This window comes from Cupressus sempervirens, chromosome 1, assembly GCF_028749045.1.
Source record: "Cupressus sempervirens isolate cs-2001-9-10 chromosome 1, ASM2874904v1, whole genome shotgun sequence".
NCBI classification, from domain to species: domain Eukaryota; kingdom Viridiplantae; phylum Streptophyta; class Pinopsida; order Cupressales; family Cupressaceae; genus Cupressus; species Cupressus sempervirens.
Window position 1 is genome coordinate 464,005,791 of NC_143118.1, and position 21,393 is coordinate 464,027,183.

The window sequence follows — 21,393 nt, forward strand, 5'->3', positions numbered from 1 at the left end:
CAGCCATCGGATCAGATCAATTAGACTACAAATTAGTTTAAGTAAGCTAGAGATCAAAAGAGACAATTTAATGGAAGATGTTTTGCATGCAACAAGATGACACAAGGCAAGAAGATCAGATCAAAATCTTCAGGAAGATCAGAATGTAGACAAGGAGAAGGATACATTTCCATCTGTTGCAAATGAAGAGGGATCTTCATTTCCCATAGCAGATGACTCTACTAAAAGAGTTGAGCAAGACTCTGTTGCAGATCAGAGGAAAGAGGATAATACACAAGCAAATATTCAGACCATAATATCTGTGTAGAGGACTGTTGAGAAAGGTAAGAGTATACCTACATCTTCCACACCCTCACCTACAATTCAGACATTGTTGGCAAGTAGAAACATAGAAGAAGATTTCAAGAAGTTAGCTATTGATGGCTTACATGAGAAAAACTTTATGGAAATATTTGCATTTGCATTTGCTAAAGCACAAGAGCAGTCAGAGAAAAAGTTGGTAAGGAACCAAAAGATATTGGAAATGCACTAGACAGACTTCAAAAGGCTTTACCAGCACCATTGAAACTGGATGGATCAAATATGGGAGAGAACTTCCAGAAAGTAATTGAAGAGTTTGATGATCATTTTTCTACTTTAACTGATTTGACAAAGATGAAGGCTCAAGAAGAATTTGAGGCAGATCTATTTCATAAGATATGTGATAACATAAAAAATGATCTACAAGTTATTGACATCTGCATTAACGACATTAGAGGATGTTGTGAATTTTAAAGAGGATGAGGCAAAATTAGAACAAATTGTTGGACAAGCGAAGCAATATGATTTAAGCATCATTGAAATGGATAAGAGAGTGAGTATAACATTTGGCACTAGAGATAGTGGAACCTGATAGAAACAAAATTCTAGCAAGATTCAATCTATTTAGAAACACTTTGACCCCTTAAGATTGATATGCTCCAAAAGCAGTTGAATACCTAACTGGATGCAAATAAATCTTATGAGAATTTCATTCCAATGGACTTGAACGGAGCAAAAGTTGCTGCATATGGAATATGTGTAGTGATTCATGTAGTAGAGTCCATAAAGAAGACATGGGACGTGGAGTTGAGACATTGAGGAGGAAATTTTCAGATTGTACCAGACTTTTTTGCATTGAAGAGCAATTTGTAAACACAATTTTGACATGTACATAATATTTTTGACTTACTCATTGGTGTCAAAGGGGGAGTGTGGATAGTTAAAAATGTCTTTGGGAAGTAAAGGTAGTGCATAATAAAAGGAAAATGTACAAGGTTAAGGGAACAATGGGTATATATTAAGGGGGAACACAGTTATAGTATGCGAGTATAGTCAAAGGGGGAAGTATAGAATTCAAAGAATAGTATATACAGGCATTATATAAATCCACACTTTTGAATGGCCACAATTCTGTAAATATTTAAAATTTTGAAGTCACAGTTTTGTTACTTAGCCAATTTCACAATTTTTCTGTCAATGCCAAAGGGGGAGCTTGTTGGTAAGTTGGCTTAAGTAAGTTAGTAGATGTTGTAATTAATGGCAACATTATGAAGAGGTGAGAACGCTGAAGATAAATATTATGTTTGGTATATACTTATCGAGGAAATTGTCTATGATTGTTCAGGAAAAAAGTGAACATATGGATTGTTTGCTTTGGTGAGCTTTATTGGAAGAAGGTACAGGGCTACAACTTTGAGAGATGATATTATAGATAGTCTAGATGATATGTGAAGGTTCTCTTAACTTAGTTTTGTGATTGGCATCAGTTTTGGAAGAAAATGCTATTAACAGTTTGCTATCGCAGAAACAGAGCATATGGTACAGAATGATCAATTTGGTCAAGAAATTGTTTTGACTTGTCAAATCAAGAACTTGAAAAGATAGGGATGACATCCTAGATGTTAACCCGCAATTGGCATAAAGTAATATTGGATTTTGGTAACATGTGATAAAGGGCAAGGCTGACTGGACAAAGAAAACATATAAAGAAAGGCTTTTTGGTTAAGCGAAGTCGCCAATGCTTATGTAATGACATGATTATGATATACACACTTTATTGATGTTGGTTGGAAGTTATTTTGATGGTCATAGCAGAGCAGAGGTTTATATACATGGTCATATGCAAGGGACGGGAAAGGACTAATCAGATAGTTGGGATATCAACATAGTCAAAGTTTTGGTATTTCTCTATACTACTTGTAAAGTTGTAGATTGTTGTAAGAGCAGCGAGCTCACCATTTTTTTATACAACTCCTATTAAGTTTTAGGCCTCTAACATGGACATATACACTATATGTATGAAACTGACTCTTAATGGGATCAAATCTTTTGTGAGTTATTTTTGATTAGTGGATTATTTTGTGGGTACTATCCCCACTAGGGTTTTCCCTTGGCCAAGGTTTCCCTACTTAACAAAATATGGTGCTATGAGTTTCTTTGTGGTTTCTTAATATTGCTTTTTAGTTTAATCATTCATGCAAGTTTAAGGTTAATTTTTGATATCCATATTTGGGCAAAAAGTTGTGGAATACTGATTCACACTCCCTGTCTCAGTATTTTCTATTTCTAATAACTGGAATTGATAAGCTCAATGATTAATGGCATCCAACTTCAGCAAATCGGTCACGACAAACCAAACTCGATGCTAATAGTGGCATTCAACAGCAGCAAAAATGAGCACCTAGTTGGTGCGGTAACAGTTAAAAATTTGGGCCTTTACACAGCCCGATTCCCCTCCAGCAGTGACACCAGGTATGCAGCAAATAATGCACTCAGTTTGCAAGTAATGGAAATACTTTTAAAGAGAGAAAACACATGCCGGTTAAGGCTGTAAATGCTCAACATGCACAGCTAAAAACTCCAAGCTAATGAATAGGTAGTTTGGCATTTAAAATGCTAAAAAAGACCACACTAAAACAGTGATCTGTGATGCCAATAATGGTGATGAAAAATCGAAGACAATGAAAGCTTCCCATTGTCTCCAGCAAAGCAAGGTCTTCCTAACCATAGTGGTCACAGAAATGGAAGACACAAACAGATTCCCAGAATTCCAATATTAAATTCCAAAGCACACAATTGCTTCTTAGTCACAGAGAAAAATGATAGGAGAAGACACCAAAGTCTCCAATAGAAAATTTTCTCCTCAACCACAGTTGATACAGAATGAGGAAGCACCAAATTCAAACCCTCAGATCAAAACCATTACACTTCAGCAATGGAATTGAATTCTCAAGCTCAAAACCCTCACAATAGATAAACAAAAGCAATAGACAATTGGATGATCTAGTTGCTTCATGAAGCTTTCTTTTATAATGCAAGTTAGCTTCACTCATACACCTTTCATTAAAGTTGCTTCATCAACACACCTTTTAATTAGAAGCTCCATTTAATTCTTTTAAATAAATAACTTTCTAACACATGGCTTGATGAAGACACTTTTCACTTAAGAGGCTTCACATTCACAATTCCATTTTATAACTTGAAATAATATTAATTACTTTAATAATAATGAAGCATCAATAGCTTAATATTTATGAACTCCGTGCATAATAAGCTCAATCTTATGCAGAAGACAACCAACTGCCAATGCGACCACTGAACTGCCAAATATAGGAATCATCCACAATTAGACTTGCTATAGATAACAAGTCTACCTCAAAGACCTTCAAAACATACTGCTAGCTCATGAGGTTCGCCATTATGAATTGACTTAGCCAACTGTAGGAACCTGCTAAAATTACATGGACATTACATTGAACTTGGCGGTCAAAACAGCATTTAATCCTTGGTTAAAGAAGTACCCTAGTTAGAGAATATTAATTTCTAGTCACTATAAGTGCAAGACTCAAAGTAACGATCATACTCACTTGCCTTTTGCAGACGTCTATTCTGTACTTTACAACAATCATCAGACAACAACAGCCAATTCTGCCCAGGCAGAGTCGACTTTTAAAAAAGTACTCAATTTTGGTCCAAAAAATAAATGTTGTCAGAAGTCTAGTAACCTGTGATCAATTCCCTGCTGTGACTGTTACCAATGTTGACTTTGCTCAGTCAAAGTCTGGATTCTCTTCCTTTTCTGTAAGTCTTACATGGAGGTGGAGATATAAATCGATCTTTGGCGTGATTTAAATGGAACTAATATATGGCATTTATATGTAATAAATATTATGTATTGGTACTAACATTAGTTAGGCCAATCAGCTGAACAAGTGAGATTAGTGCAGTTGACATATGTTGGCAAGGAGGGAGAAAATGTTTATACTTAAAAACTAGAGGATTTGCTTGAAAATATGATGTCAAAAATTAGTCATAACAGTGTCATTCTGATTTGGTAAAATTTGAATTTTTTTTGTTACATCACTAGTCTAGGATTTTCTCCAACAGTTTGCCTATGTAGCAGTGCTTCTCTTTGTATTGAAGGGCTTCTTAGGCTGTCACAAATAGGCCCTATGGTTTCCAATTCTCCCAATATTAAACAAAAGATGAAATACGACAGTTAAAAAACAGTGCGAGTCATGTTTGAGCAAAATATATGAAATACAAATTCTCTCTTGAAAATATCTGAAAGCATGCAGGACTTCAATAATTCTTTTTTTAGTCAACTAATGTTAGAGAGACTGCATAAATGTTTTTCTGCTCCCCCAAATAAAAAACAAGGTGTTAATATGCACAGATGAAAATAACTAGAAGTCATGATATTCTGTCAATTTAGAGGATTTCTAGTACTATGGACTTGCTGTTTTTTAGCTTAATTTGTACCATATGATAAATATTGAGACACATTTTGGAGATTGAACATTACAGAACGTAGGAACTTGCAATTGATTATCTATGGTAAAATGCCTAGGATGGTACACTATAAATTGCAAACAAAACTGATAAATTGTCTTGTAGTTTGCTACCATCAGTTGAGCAGATTAAAAAAAAAATCATTAGAGGCAATTTTTCTCATTATCTATATGCTTTCATTGATATAAGTTGCTAGAACTCCTTTTTATAGTATGTGTTCTGTATGAAAGTTGAATGGGTATGTTTACTGTTTTATTTGTATAAAAATCATAAAACATGTACCAGGCAATGCGAAATAAGAGTGTTGCATTGAACTTAATGGTTATTTACTTATTATGTATAGAACTTCTGCGGGAGAACAAACGGATGTTAGACAAATCCATTCGTGATATAGAACGCGAAAGACAAGGTCTGCAATCTCAGGAGAAAAAGCTTATTGCAGAGATTAAGAGAACAGCAAAGCAAGGACAAATGGTATAGTTTTTTGAATTGAAAATGCTCGTGATTAATTTGATTGGATTAAGAGGACAGCACAGAAAGGTCTCATTTATGCTCTGTCTTCCTTTATTTTATCCATGATTTCTCCTATGGTTTGAGTTGATTTTACATTTCTGAATAATTTTATTTTTGATGCAATGGATGCTGACTAAATGATACAATTAACATTAAAATTATTAACTTGTTCTTGCACTACATCATTTAGCATTTTTCCAACTGTACTTTCATGCTGATATGATATTGCCCATCAATTTGACATTGAATTCTCATACGATATTCTAGTTTTGCATCATCATAAACATTGCCAGGAAGTGGTTGGTCACATAGAAACAACAAAAGGCATTTTTGGGTCTTGAATTAATATCATTTTGGAGTGACCTGACACCTTTATGTGGAAATATGGATAATTTATGCATTATCCAAAATGTTTAGTTGTTGTGTACAGTCAGTTCAACTCGTCACTGCATGAAGCTCAACAATGAAAGATTTATCAAGCATATTACCTGTGACAATGCTTTTATGAGGCCAATCAACTCTCTACATTTATTGCTTCACATTTTAATGTATCATCTGACGTGTAACCAATAAGAAGTTTGATATTTTTGTGGTTATTACGATCTGCAAGGTTTTTCACTTGAAACTGGGAAATTCTCAGTGACAAAGTAAAGAGGCCTGAAAGAAATCAACCTCTGAGAAGATGCATGCATTGTAAACAAATAATGAGGGCTGAATGCTAAAATAAATCATGGAGACTAACAATAGAGCGGAAAGAAATAATCTGAAATCTGATAATAATCATGCATTCAAACATTATATACAGCATGCTATGGGAACCATCTGTTGGCTTCCTATAAATAGCAAGCCCCTCAAAATGGAGCCAAAACTCACCATTGGCCACTGCAGAGCCTAATAACTCCATAAAAAGGTCCTTTTAACACCCGTATCTATTATGAAGTAATTGGTAAAATATTTGCTTGTTATTAACAGAAACCAAGAGGTGTATGTATAGAAAAGAATAAAACAATCCTTTCCTAAGGAAACGATCGTAAAGAATAGAAACATTCTATTCTAGCTAAAAGAAAGCTAAAAAACTAACAAATAACTACAACTAACTAAATATTAGAAACATTCTAATATTTACAATAGATTACAAATAGATTACCATTAACTAATAATAGACGTTTATCTATTATTGTAATACCCTCCCTTAATGGTTAATCTATCCACAACACCAAGCTATCTTCTGAATTTGACAAACTTATCAGGACCAAGAGGTTTGGTGAGAATGTTTGTAGTTTGATTTGTGTTAGGAACATACTGCTGCCCCGTCTTCAACCAGCTGTCGTATGTAGTGACCGCAAACATCCACATGCTTGGTTTGTTCATGGAAGATTGAATTTCGAGCTAACTTGATAATGCCTTCGTTATCAACATAGTAATTGGTTCTGTTGGTGGCCATCTGCATATCCCCAAGCATTCGACAAAGCCAAAGAACTTCACATCCTGTCTTAACAGTCCCTTTGTATTCAGCCTTTGTAGAGGAGAGAGAAACTACTTGCTGCTTTTTAATGGTCCATGTGACGACACTGGATCCTAAACTGAACACATATCCAAAAGTTGACTTTTTATCGTCGGTAGAGCCTGCCTAATTTGAATCTATGAACCCACTGAGTCTAGGATTAGAACTTCGAGAGTAAAAAAGTCCATACTCTGAAGTGCCCTTCACATAATGAAGCACGCGCTTTGCGGCCATCCAATGATCAGCCTTGGGAGTTGTCATAAAGTGTGAGACGTAGCTGATTGCAAAGTTGATGTCAGGCTTAGTAGCAGAGAGGTAGATGAGGCTACCTACTAGTTGTTTGTATGTAGTATCATCAACGGGAGGAGAATCAGACTAGGTTAATAACTTGACGCCTTTCTCCATAGGTGTAGATGCAGGCTTGTAATCCTGCATACAAAATTTGTCTAACAGAGCCCTGACATTTTTGGACTGAGAGATGAATATACTAGAAGATTGTTGCCAAACCTCAACACTTAGGCAATAATGCATGAGCCTAAGGTCAGTCATATCAAAAGATTGACATAAATTTTGTTTGATTCCCTGAATCAAAGATGCCGAACTACCAATGATGATCAAATCATCCACATAAATAACCAGAAGGATGATGTCATTGTTAGTAGTCTTGATCTACAAATTTGAGTTTGAAGAAAGCCTTGATCATTGAGGTACTTATCAATTTTTAGGTACCATGCCCGAGGGGCCTGCTTCAAGCCATAGAGAGCTCTCACCAATCTGAGAACCTGATTGTCTTTACCAGCAACCTTGAAACCAACGAGGTTGCGTCATGTAAACCTCTTCATGGAGATCACCATTCAGGAAAGCACTCTTTACTTCCATCTGATGGACGTTCCAGCGAAACTGTGTTGCCATGGCTAGGACTAATCTAATGGTGCTCATCTTTGCAATAGGAGCAAAGGTCTCCTCATAATCAATTCTCTGACACTAAGAAAAGCCCTTTGCAACAAATCCCTTTGCAACTTAATGAGATTTGTACTTATCCAAAGTACCATTAGATTTGTATTTGATTTTGTAAACCCATTTGTAGCCAATGGGTTTCTTCCTTGGTGGAAGATCCAAAAGGACCCAGGTGTTATTCTTCAATAGTCTCTTGTGTTCAGATGTCATGGGTTGCTCCCACTTTAGAATTCTTTTAGCCTTAGAATATGTTGGAAGTTCAAACACACTGTGAATGTTGGCCATGAGAGCAAAGTTAACAGACTCTGTAGGTTTGCTCTTTTTCCCAACAGTTCTCCCATTAATGAATTCATCATCACGAAGATCAACAAGTGTCTTAGCCCACCACTTAGGCCGGAGAGGAGAATGACCAACATTAGTATTAGAAGATGCTTGGTGATCAGGTTCCTCATCAGAAGAATTTGGATCAAACTTAGGTGAAGCATCTACAATTGAGGTGATCCTACAGGAGAAGGTGGAGGTGTCTGTACATTGATCATTGGTATAACTAGAGCTACAATAGCTACTAGAGCCCTCCCAATAGATGGACCTAATGGAAGCCTAACTCCCAAATCATGAGCCTTCATAGGTTGGTTTGCTGGATTAGGAACAGGAGAAACATGCTTGAATGGTCCTCGTTGCTCATCAAAGACTACATCACGACTGTAGATGAGATGAGATGTCTCAACATCGATCAAGCAGTAGGCTTTGTGAAGACTATTGTATCCAACAAGCATGAGTTTCTGACTCTTGGCATCCAACTTGGTGCATGATGCATTAGGGATCCAAACAAAAGCAAGGGAGCAAAAAACCTTCAGGTGATTGATTTTGGGCTTGCGACCTGACCTGGCCTCTTCCGGAGTTTGACCTTTGACTGCTAGTATGGGTAACTGGTTCAAAAGATAAACTGCAGTGTTGACTCTTCTTCTGCCTAGAACTTCTTCGGAACATGTATGTGTTCAAGCATGGATCGAGCCATCTCGGTGATCGTTTTGTTCCATCGTTCAACTACACTATTTTGTTGTGGTGTGTGGGGTGTGGTTAACTGACGTTTGATGCCATGAGTATCCAAGAAGCTAGAGAAATCATTAGAACAAAATTTCCCCCCATTGTCTGATCTAAGAGTAATAATTTTTTTCCTAGACTCTTTTCCACTAAAGGTTTAAACTTCTGAAATACAGAAAATGCATCTGATTTCTTTGATAAGGAAATACACCCACATTTTCCTACTGAAATCATCAAAAAATAACATAAAATACATGGACCCAAGAACAGGAGTGGCCATAAGGCCACAAATATCGACCTGAACAAGTTGAAGTACTCGAGAAGCTCCTCATGAATCGCCACTAGTGAAAGGTATGCAATGTTGCTTCCCAGCCTAGCATGCATCACGAACTCCAAGCTGCTGAGTCTGAATCTTGGGCAATCCAGGGACAAGCTCATCTCGAGCAATCTAAGAGAGATAATGCACATTTAATAGTGATACCAAAGTGTGCTAACATAAGACTACCGAGCAGCCATAGCTAAGTCTCAAGAATCAGCACAATCAATAAATCGGAAAAGACCATGATCCTTAAGACCCACTGCAATAGTAGACGAAGTTGCCTGATCAGTTATGGTACACTGATGTGAACTGAAGTTGACATCCAAGTGTGGAGAATGTCGTAGTAACTGACTGACTGAGAGTAGATTTAGTTCCATCCCTGGAACATAGTATACATCGAGGAAAATGAGATTCCTCCCAGTAGACTTAATTTGAATGTTGCCTTTGCCGATAACGGTGTACTCTTCTCTGCCACCATAAATAACAAAATCTAAATAAGGCTGGTAATCAATAAACCAATCTTTGTGGTGGATGAAATGACGAGAGGCACTTGAATCAATGTACTAGGCAGATATCTTCACATGATTTGCAGATCTTTTAGCCATGAAGGCGTAAAAGGCAGATTCCGTTTGCTCAATGTACTGTGCATAATTTGCTTTGGTTTGCGAACATGATTGCTTAGATTGGACAACTAAGCATTTCTGACAGTCAACCTTCATGTGATCAAAGTTGTGACAATAGTTGTATTGAATGTTCTTCTGGGAGGCATCTGAAGCTAGACTAGAAGACTTTTACTGAGACAACTGTTGAAACTTGCCTTTATTCTTTTGAAAGGATTTAGTAGCAAAGGCTTGCTCTATGGAGGTGGAGTTGGAACTACTACCGAACTGTTGTTTCCATGATCTTGCTAAAGCAGAAGTGTGTAGAGATCAGTGAACTTTAGATCAACACCAGAAGATGTGATGTTGAGAGTCTCGATAAAATGCTCATAGGACTTTGGTAAACTTTGAAGAGTGATAACTACAATGTCCACCTCCTCCATCTCATGATCGATGGCAAGCAATTGATCATGGATTTCTTGAATCCTATTCTGGTGAGCCTAAAGTGAGGTTCGCTCATCCATGATAATAGAAAACAGAGTGTTCTTCAAGAAGAAAGCTCTGCTTTTGTTAGAAGTCTCATGAAGACCTTTGAGATGTGTCCATAACTCGATAGTTGTCTTATCGGATGGAATCTGAGAGAGCTGATCATTAGCCATGGATAATTTGAGAAGCATCACTGCCTCTCGATTATTCAGATCCCATGTATCTTGATCAGTACCAGGAGTAGTCAGATGCTTCATAACACCTAGAACAATTTGATCGTTATTTTGATATTAAAAAATTGCTATGATCCGCTGCTTCCAAGTGCCATAATTTCGACCGCTAAATTTTGAGTTGTGTTCGAGCATAATGTTTATTAGAGATGCCATGGCACGTTTTTTAATGAAAAAAGTGAAAATCTATGAAGGCACGTTCTTCAAGGCAAAAAAAATGGAAGACCCAAAAAATTTGAAGGATGACCTAGAAGAGAGCTCGAAAAACCCAAAATAATAAGTTGTTGGTTTTTGGATCCACTAGTTGAAAGATCGAGTCACCCAAAAAAACGGACGACAATCCAATTGAGCTCTCGAAAAACCTACAAAGAATTTGTAATAAAAAAATAAATCTTAGTTCAAAAATTAGGGTTTCAAAAAAAAACCTAGTTGGCAGCCATGAAAGTTCAAATTTGTAGAAAATGGAGTTTTGGAGGCCAAAAAATTGCAAGTCTGAAGTTGCAAACAGACGACTTGAGGTCGTTTTTGACCTGGGGGAGCAAAAACAGCACCAAAGATAGTGTCTAGGGCACGCGGATGGGAGAAAATAGGCGTTTGGACACAAAGAGCGACATTGATCATAGCACGTGCGGGAATCTGATGGACCTTCATTTTTGATAAAAACGAGCACCTTCCCAGTGTTTAACAGACAAAACCACAACATTGTGAAGCTCGTGATTTTGATGCCCAGAGTTGCAGTTATGATTTGTACACAAAAACACAATTTGTCGTGATGGCAAAAAAATGAATCGCAATTTTCAGATGTTCGTTCTTGAAATCCTAGCCGAGACTAGCGCATATGCGATTTTTTGGTTACTAATCTCCAAGATTTGAACAGATGAAAGTCTCACAAAAACGGAAACCCTAGACGGGTTTTTGTGAAAAAATCGTAGAAATAATTTCAAAATGTTTTTACAAATAATTTCAAAAGAAATTATAAATTTTTCGGAAAAATTTGAAGTATTGGTTCTAATATGCTATTACAAAGTAATTGGTAAAATACTTGATTGCTATTAATAGAGATTGAGAGATATATATATACAAAAGAATAAAATGATGTTTCCTTAGGAAATGATCGTAAAGAATAGAAACATTCTATTCTAGCTAAGAGAAAGCTAAAAAAGCTAACAAATAGATAACTATAGCTAACTAAATATTAGAAACATTCTAATATTTACAATAGATTACAAATAGATTACCATTAACTAATAATAGACGTTTATCTATTATTGTAATAGTGTCAGCCTACAAGGACCCAATGATAGGCTGAATCCATCAACTCTGCTGCAACTCAAAACTAGGGACATTACATTCTCAATCTATAAAACATTCTTTTTAGGAAAACCATGTATGAACCTAAGTAAATTGATGAGTTGGAGAGGATTGTTGTAGTGTTACAAAATAAACTTGATGACACAAATATTTTTAGAGGAAAAGTTCTTTAATCTGTGATAGTTCTCAATGGGAAGAAAGCAGATATATGTGCTTGAATATGCATCATCTTAATGGCTAGTGCTGATAAGAGATAAGTGGCCACTGTCCTGAAGGCATCAAATGGTAGTGGAAAGGAGCAAGATGATGGTATCATGGAGATTGACTTATTAAGCATGACACTCAATAGAACTTCAGGCAATATCAAAGAAGTGGTGCATACATGATCCATGAATATAAAAGAACAACACTGAGAGTGTATGTCAAGGATATATAGGCCTAAATGCAAATGGAAGAAAATAGTTTTAAGGACCCTACAAGGCATTTAATTCTCCAAGATGTACAAATGAGTAGACCAAATAATGCATAGTTGCAGTCGCAGACAGTCCAAATCATGAGCAGCAAGTCAGAACCAGTTATTTCCAATTGTAAAGAGCAGGAGGATCCTGAACATGTAAAATGACTGATCATATAGATTTAGAAATTCGAAGAATCTCATAGCCATGTGCGATAAAAGTAGAAAGGAGTAGAATTGGATTAAGGAATATAAAAATGGACAACAGCCCAAACAATTAAATGAATTGAAAATATTGGAGAAACTGCACAGGTTTTCTTTCCTTAATCTAAGTCAAAGTTTTCTCACTTGGGAATCACCGTGCTTTGGGGCCTCATGAGTAGAGAATTCACATCCTTGTCAAATTCCTACAGACAATAAGGAGCAATGAATTGCAACATCCAAAGCATGGAAGAGCATAGCATGAAGATAAAAATGAAGGTTGTTACTGTGGTAGTGAAAATAAATACTCCAACACTAGAAGAAATTGTTGAATATCTCCAGGCATCGTATACGCACACAGGTAGATTTAATAAACAAACCATTGGTGATATATCTTCCCACGTCACGCAATATGCCAAACTAAACATAGTGCTGGAGATGTATAGGTGCCAAATCTTATAGTCTTTGTGCATTGGAAATGAAACAAGGAGCGATCGAAAGTTTAATATGTGCGAAGGACAAAGAGAAGGGTAACATCGTGAGTCTAAACATAATAATATGTATCACATAAAGAGCAACGTCTTTAGTAGTTGACATGTGGAATATGTTTGCAAAATATTCAAAACCGTTAATACAAATGGCGTCGGGAGTCTTATCTACCCAAAGACTGAGACGCAAGGCACACATAAGATCATCCCGATAAATTGTTATGTATTTCGCCAGCCATGGGCTTGGCCAACACAAAAGGCTCTCTAGAATTCCATTTGAAGCAGGCAATACACATCCATCAGAATAAAGTGTTTGCATGGGGAAAATCCTCTGGCAAATACGACATGCTAAAATCATCTAGCACCATACAAAGATGGCATTGCTCTACCAAATTCTTTGTCACAATCTCATCTATAAGTGATCACAACTCCAATAATTCAACACAGGCAGAGAATGGACAAGAATGTTATCAAAGGCCTAAAGATTAAAGTGACGGCAAAATATTATGGCCAAAGTTTCTCTCCTGTGATTCAATTATGAATGCCATAATGCATTTAGATGCGATTAAAGAGCTCCCATGATTCAATGATGAATGCCATAATGTATTGAGATGTGATTAAAGACCTAAATAAAAGGTGCAAACTATACTTAATAAATTAAAAGTTGCAATTATAGTTGAAAGGAATGAAGTAAAATGGAAGGGTATAATTATAAGGTGATCACTGATAACTTTAAGAAACCTCCCTTTGAAAAAAATTATAAAATTTTGTTGAAACAAATATTGGTTTAGGGGAAAAATAAGTAATTTATATTGGCAAATTTTTATTTTTAAGTAGGAAATTTTTAAATTTTATTAACCATTTTAAAAAAATCATATGAAAATTCTATAAAATCTTTGGGAATCTTTCATTATTGATGAAAATCATAGATATAAATACACATACCTACAAGCCATGATTTTATTATTATTATTATATGTATCATAATTAATTATCAAACTTTAAGGTTCAGTTTAGCTTACTTTTATTGTTACAGTTTCCCTCCAAATTATTGAGTGGTGATTCGCGGGTTACACCCCTATTATTTATAATTGTTGGATGATCCTAAATCAATGTCTTATATCCTATTTCAAGTCAAATTTTTAGAAGGATACCAAATTTCAAAGAAAGTCCCAAAGATAAAGACGTGTGCCTCCAATCAAATCTATTTTGGACTAAAGTGATAAATGATAAAAAGCTTCATGAAATATCTTCAAAATAGAGACACATGTTAAATCTATATACTTAATCTTTAACCTAACTTAAATCTTTACGAAATATTGGCAAATATGACCATTAATTAACACAATCCTTGGAAATTGTAGGCGAAAAATATTTAATTTACCGCGTTGAAAATTTAGATTCTATTGGTGAAGTCATCACTAAAATATATATACTTATGTAATATTATCGGCAATTGGCCTAAGCATGGGACCCAATTTTGGTAAAGTGTAGGTGACTTGGACATCAAAAAGTGTAAAAATATCAGTCAAATTTGGGGTCCCTAATGAGTGAGATTAGCCAATTGGCGAATATTAGCCACTAAAGTTATCCTTGTAGGTGATGTGTCTTTTGGAAAAGGCAAGAAATACATATATGTAGGGAGTACACTTCTCAAACAAGACATTCTCGGAGGAGGCATTCAAAAAAGAAGAAATATTCATAAAGCATTTGTAGGGAGGGATACAAAGCTTATAATATGGTAATTCAAATATTTTATTTTAATAATAAAATAAAATGTCCTTTGTTTATTTTTATTAAAGGCATGGAGATTTAAACTAGAGTTGATTCGTCTTTTATAATTATTTTTTGATTTTGTAAACAATTTTGTTTAGATAAGTGGACGAGGTCATCTACGACATTTTAAACTCGATCATCGCAGATATTGTGAAATATTTAATTGTTTTCGAATCTATGTCCAGTTTGTCTGCCTGACCTTAGGAGTTAAAGTGCAATCTAAACTAGTTTAGAATTGCGTATATATATTTGATCCATAACATCTTGATTATAAAATTGTTTTAGTTTATGTGCATAGAACATTATAAAGTTGTACGTTATAATCTTCATTGTAGTTGACTCTATTGCCCAAATAAGCTAAAGCATTGGTCTTTTTATCATTGAAGAATTGGATTAATGTAAGTCAAAAAATCAAAAACTTCCTTCTTACAAACCTCAAATCCATTGTTAAAACTTTATACAATTTATTTAATTCAAACACTCAACATTTAGTTTCATTTTGATCGAGTTCGAGGACTTTGCCAACCGAAGAACTTGCAAAGCTTAAATTCTCTATAAAAAAGCCTTGAAATGGGCAGTCAATGTTTGAGGTGAAGGTCTACCCGACTGGGTGTAGCAGAGTGTAAAGTGTAGGGGAATCAAGGTGATTCTTGTTCGTTGGCCAGAATTGATTGCGAAATCCTATTGGAGAAGTGGCAAGCTCTTGAATTTCCAATCTGCGATTTTGGGAACCAACACAATGCATAACAAGATGGAACACAATTTTCCCTACCCTATAGTAGACAACATCTGAAGCATTATTTTGAATAAGCTCCAGATAAGTACCATTGTACATACAAAATTCAAGTATTTGAGTTTTTTGTGTCTTCTTTTGTTGTTTTGGTTGTGTGACTCTATAGCCCAATGGAATGGAAGAAGATACTTAGAGAATTGGATTCTACATCACTTGTCATTTCCAAGGATGAACAACTTACAAGAGATGTTCCCTAGTTAGAGCCATTTTTTATCGTAAATTTTGTTTTATTAAAAATTTAGGTCAACTGTTCACAAATTTAATAATTTTGATTAAAAATTTTATGTTTTTTTTTTTGATCGGTAAACAGTTAGAGCCTAGATTAATTATTATTTATTGGAATTAATTATTATTATATGTTAAGCGAAGGAAGATTCGAACCCACAACCTCCCACATGAGAGGCTCGCAAGTTACTGTTGCGTTGTAGGCTTTTGCCTAAAAAGTTTTTAATGGTTTTAAACTCTAAGTATGTTATGTAAATAAATTTTATTTATTTATTTACAAGGTTTAAGTAAAATATTGTTTTTATTTTATTTTATTTTATTTTTCTTTTGTTTTTGTTTTGTAAATTTAATAATATATTAACAATATAGTATTAATCTTATCTATAATTTTTAAATCGCTGCTCTCCCACCCATGTCTTCGCCAACTACAGTTCCTACTTGCATCCATGAATCTGGACGTTTGCCGCTTGGTGGCCTTGCAACCAGTGATACTTCTGTGCAAGCTGCAAATGATTCTTCTGTGGTATCTGCTACTGTACGGAATGGTAAGGTATGTCTCGGCAAGTGTCTTGGGCGCCCTTTTCTTAGGAGGGGGTTGTTCTTTCTGTCGCGGATGCGGCTATTCTGCAAGAGGCTAGGGCTTGGAAGACTATTTTGTTGGGCTTGTCTAGACCCTCTTATGCCCATTTTGTCTGAAATGGAGGTGGTTTTTGGGCTGTCCCTAAGTCTAAGGTCCCTTCACCATTTCCTACTTGTAGTCCTATTTCTGTCAAAATAAATAAAGAAACTGGTACAGAGATTGAGGATTGCACTAAGGCTCTTGAGGTGGATGTGCTCATTTGTCAATTCAGGGGATTTTGGCCCTTTTTCAAGGAGCTCCATACTTGGATCTCAAAGCACTGGGATCAATACCTTACTAACTCTGTCCAAATCTTTTCTCTAGTAAAGGGTTTTTTAATTGCCAGATTTGATAATGCGAATGATAGGAGAGCTATTTTATGTGATCATTTTTTCACTTGGGATAATGGTTTCCCTTTGATGGTTAAACTTTGGCACAAGGACTTTAATCCTGTCGCTAAATCTTTTTGCAAAATGCTCATCTGGGTCCGTCTTCCTAATCTCTTCTCTTCATCTCTGGAATGACTTGGTGCTTGAGGAAGTTGGTGTGGCTTTAGGTGATTTCTTATTGGTGGATTCAGATTCCTCTATTATCATGCACTCTACCTATGCTTGGATACTTGTTGATATTGATGCTTCTAAAGGCCTTCCGTTGGAGGTTAAACTTTGTAGCCCTATTGGCTCTTGAACTTAGTTGTTAGAGTATGAGGGTCTCCCCTTTAGATGTAGGAAATGCTTTAATACTAGGCATGTTGCAACAAATTGCGGGGTTGGAAAGATCAATCCCAAGAAGCCCACTTGGTGTAAGGGGTTCTACGGAAACATTATACAGTGGTAAAATCTGATGTGGTTAATCCCCAAGTTGCCGTTAGTGCTCAACGTCAGGAAGCTGATGTTGACCCTTCTGTCGTATAGGTTGTTGAGTTTGGCCATAAGGATGACTTTATGGCTAGTTCTATTATTGTAGATTCTAATGTTTCTACTCTTGATGATCAGAGTTTGGAGAATTCCGCTAGATCAGCCCAACAGGCTGGAGTGGCTACTAGCCTTGGTGGTTCAACTTTGGGTAGGTCCTGTGTTGCTAGAGTTGCTTCAGTTGAGCCTGTCAAATTTGTGGCTTGTGCTAATAGCTCCGTTGAGTCATTGGCCTAGCATTCTATGGCTGCTAAGATAGAGGAGGGATGGATCATAGTAAAAGGGAAGAATTAAAAAAAACTCCCTCTGATTCTTCTTCTAGTCTCCAAAAGTTGGGAACTAAAGGGAAATCTTAATTTCTATTGTATTGTTGGGTGGTTTGATTTCTAAGTCCCTATCCTTTCTTGGACCACTAGGTTGTGTTGTGGGGTTTGTTGTTCAACCCCTTTCTTTCTTAGTTCCATTGTGTTTTTGTCCAGTTCTCTTAGTTGTGCATATTGCTTATCTTTCAGGTTGGGTAAGTTGGTGTTTTGTTTTACACCTTTTTGTATTTGGGTTTTAGGGCCCCTTCAAAACCTATTTTCTTAATAAAAAAAATTTAGTATTAAAATTTCTAGTGTTATTCTAAGTTGAGTTTATATATTAATTGTATCTTATAGTCTTGTAACAACCCCTTTTTTCCGGATCTTAACTACAACTAGCATAACATAAAATACAATTACTAGTCCGTATCCATGAGAAGGTAGTTATAACAATTATGTTCATGTGAATGAGATTAATGGTTACAATTAGTTAAATAGAAATTTCATAACTAACAATTGATAGCATCATCATTAAATCTAAATAAAGAATTTGAGGTTTTACATACCCTAAATTTTGAAACCAAAATCTGCCTAGGGCAACATCCACAAGACCTAGGTTAATCCACATATACCACTTAGGGCACAAATGGTTATACCACTATATCATAATGACAAATACCGTTTAGGACATCAAATACCATTGTATCATGATTATAGATACCATTAGGGCATCAGTTACTACTGTATCATCCCTTTCTTTTGCTAACTATGGTAATAACATATAGTTAAAAGATACGTTCATAATCATTATTCACATAAATGAAAGAGAAAAATAACAACCATAAGATAAGCCTATCTCATGCCTACAAATATATTTCATGTTCAAAATGGAAGATCAACTGATCTAACCAGTTACCATTTACATTGACAAGGAGGATTGATTTCATTGAAGGAATTGACTAATTCAACGATATAAATCAATCTAACATATCTTCAACTAATAATTTCAAATATCATAAAAGTAAAATATCTATTACCAACAAATGTTGAATGCATATCTTATCTCTGTCTTGTACATGTCTTGGCATCTGGTGGAGAGGGGAAACATTGTCAGGGGCTTAACCACCCAATCGCAAACCCTTAAAATACCCCCACATAATCTCATCCGAGAAAGGCCCTCCCTACCTAGAATAGAGATGTAAACACCTTGCCCAGCCATTGAGCATCCTGGTACTTAATTTCACCACTCTACTTGACAACTGGGTATACTTGGACATTCATGAGATGACTCTTTTAAAAGTTTTGTATTTGAGAATATTTTCAATCATAGAAATTCTGATCAATATTGCATTCATCTTGTAGGGAACTACTCCTCTTTACCCATTATCTAACGCTTCTCCACCTTGGTGAGTCCTTGGAGTTCATCAATTCTTGTGATCCTTACACACGATTTCATTATAAGCTTTTACAAACCCAGAGTACAGAGTACAACCGCATGTTCATAGTTCTCTACTGTTATTGTACAGAGTTTTCATAACATAAAAATATTTACATGATATAAGTTAAGGCATGATTGGGTGCATCACAAAGATCGGGCTGGGCCATAGATTCAACCTCTTGGTAAACGATATCTACGTAGGTATTGCTTCCATGCTGGCCGCACATAATGAAATAGTTTAACATACAATAATACAAATTCTTGATTCATACATAAGGAAAGATAACTTGTTCAGAAAGATGGAGAATCAAATCTCATTTGAGCTCCTTTGGTATGAGATATAAATTTGGACGATGAATGGTAATGTGGTATGAGGTAGAGAGAGACTAGGCAGGGAAGGAAAAACAAGGATAGCGCTTGCACTGCAGAAATACTGATAAGAATACTTGCTTTGTTTTTCTGTAGAGAAACTAATAACAAAAAAGATCTTTCGATCACCCGTGCCCGTGGTGTATATAACTTGGTCTTGAAATCAGTTAAAACAAGAACATCGGTTTCAAGAATGTTTTGGAAACTCAAATATTTAAAAGATGAATGCCAACTTGAAGATGGCCACCGCTCATCCAGAGGAGTTATAAAGATTATATTTCTCCATGGTTTTGTTGTCCTGCATTTTGTCACCACAAAATGTCGGTAATAGCATGAAACTTTTCCAAGCTAGTTTCACATTTCTCTAAGCTTAAATTTGATATTTAATTTTTTAATGTTGATCGATTGATCCATTTCAATTCATATATCAAATTGTTTTATTGAAGGCCTTCGTCAAGTCTTTTTCGTTTTGCTTTCTATTAAGCTTTTGCTTGGTTTTTGAAGCCTTCACAGTCTGTTCTTTGCTTTTGAGTTTGCGTTTGCTTTTTTTTAGTTCTTTGGTTTTGCTCATGTCATGCCTTTCGTTTTCCCCTTCGATTCAGTCTAACCTAGAGGTCAATCGGAGTTGTCAATCACTAGTTATGTCCGTTTTAGTGCCTTAAAAGTGGACATTTTAGGTGCAATAGCACAAATTAAAAATATGATGTTATATTTTCAATCTGACATTCACTTTTTGAAAAATATAACATTATATTTACTTTTTCTTTTTGAAATATAAAGTGACCAAAACAAGGGGGTCGGCCCTTACAAAAAGGAAGTTGGTAACCAACAAATTACCAACAAACACCTATAGAATAAACAGGAGGCAACACAGCCACAAACTATATTAACCAACACAATCCAGCAAGAAGTAAGCAAGACTAGCAAAAGCTTATAACGATCTAACCATCTAATTGTTTAGTATAACCACTATTGGCAAAAGTAAGCCGACTCAATCCAAAAACAACACAACTAATAGCAGCAACATCTAAACTATAGTACTAAACAAACTATAAAGTTCTGAATAAAAAGCTATTGGCATAAACAGGCCAACCCAAGTCTTAGTAACAGCTGAAAACCAACAAACTATATAGTAGTAGAAAACAAAAGAAACTAGAATCATTAGATCCCCCAAGAAACAACCAAATTATTTCTCATCTTTTTTCTTTCCTTTCCCAGCTAGAAGAACTTGAGCCCAGTCATCAGCAAGAAACTTATAGAGGAGCTTATTATCTTCCATGTCCATCCTTGAATCATCCTTCTCCTGTGCCAGCAATTGGAGGGTGGTAGCAGATGCATGAGTGACCTTCAGAGCAAATTTAGAGAATGTGTAGAATCCCTCCTCCAAGGTTTTGACTTTTGTTTCTAGTTGTGCAGTCTTTTCGTTTTGTTCCTCTTCTTTTTCCTCACTTTCTTTATCCACCTTTCTAGTCCCCTCATTAGTCTTTGTCAGTTGGTTTTCATCCTGCAAAACTTGAGGGTTAGTAAAAACATTACATTTTTCCTTTATCGGAGAGGAAGTTGTGATGGGGGAGGTGTCCACTTTGTTACTGTCTTCGTAGAAAGTAATGGGCTGGAGAGTGAAGCTGGCCGACACATGAGTCTCAGTGGTAAAGTCTTTACCAGCCGACGCTTGAATATTACCAGCAGACACTTGGGTATTATTCACTGAGTTCTCACTTTTTTCTTTTTTCCCTTCCTCTTTTTCTCTCTTGGAGTCTTCCTCCAACTCTCTTTCATTGTTCTCCGAACTCTCCTCTTCCTCCTCTTCCACCCTATATCTTTTGGACTTATGTTTATACCTCTTTCCTCCTCTCTTCTCTTCTGAATCCTCAACTTCCACCTCCATAGGATTTTGAACCTTAATTTTTTTATAACCCTTTTGTTCAATGGCCGACTCTAATTTTTCGTTTTTCTTATTATCTCCACTAGGGGAGGGTCGTGGGGTGTAGATTTTGGTACCTGTGCTGGTACTCAGGGGGGAATTCTAGTGGTGGCAC

At 35.9% G+C, this 21,393-nt stretch overlaps 1 protein-coding gene across 1 annotated transcript in view; it reads left to right on the plus strand.

The window, feature by feature from the left end:
• Nucleotides 1–21,393, plus strand: part of LOC149578306 (vacuolar protein sorting-associated protein 2 homolog 1-like) — a 120,227-nt gene that overhangs the window by 34,278 nt on the left and 64,556 nt on the right. Inside the window, exon 2 of the mRNA XM_089828203.1 lies at nucleotides 5,156–5,286. Within this exon, the coding sequence (XP_089684329.1) occupies nucleotides 5,156–5,286 (131 nt within the window). The remainder of the gene's footprint in view (nucleotides 1–5,155; nucleotides 5,287–21,393) is intronic.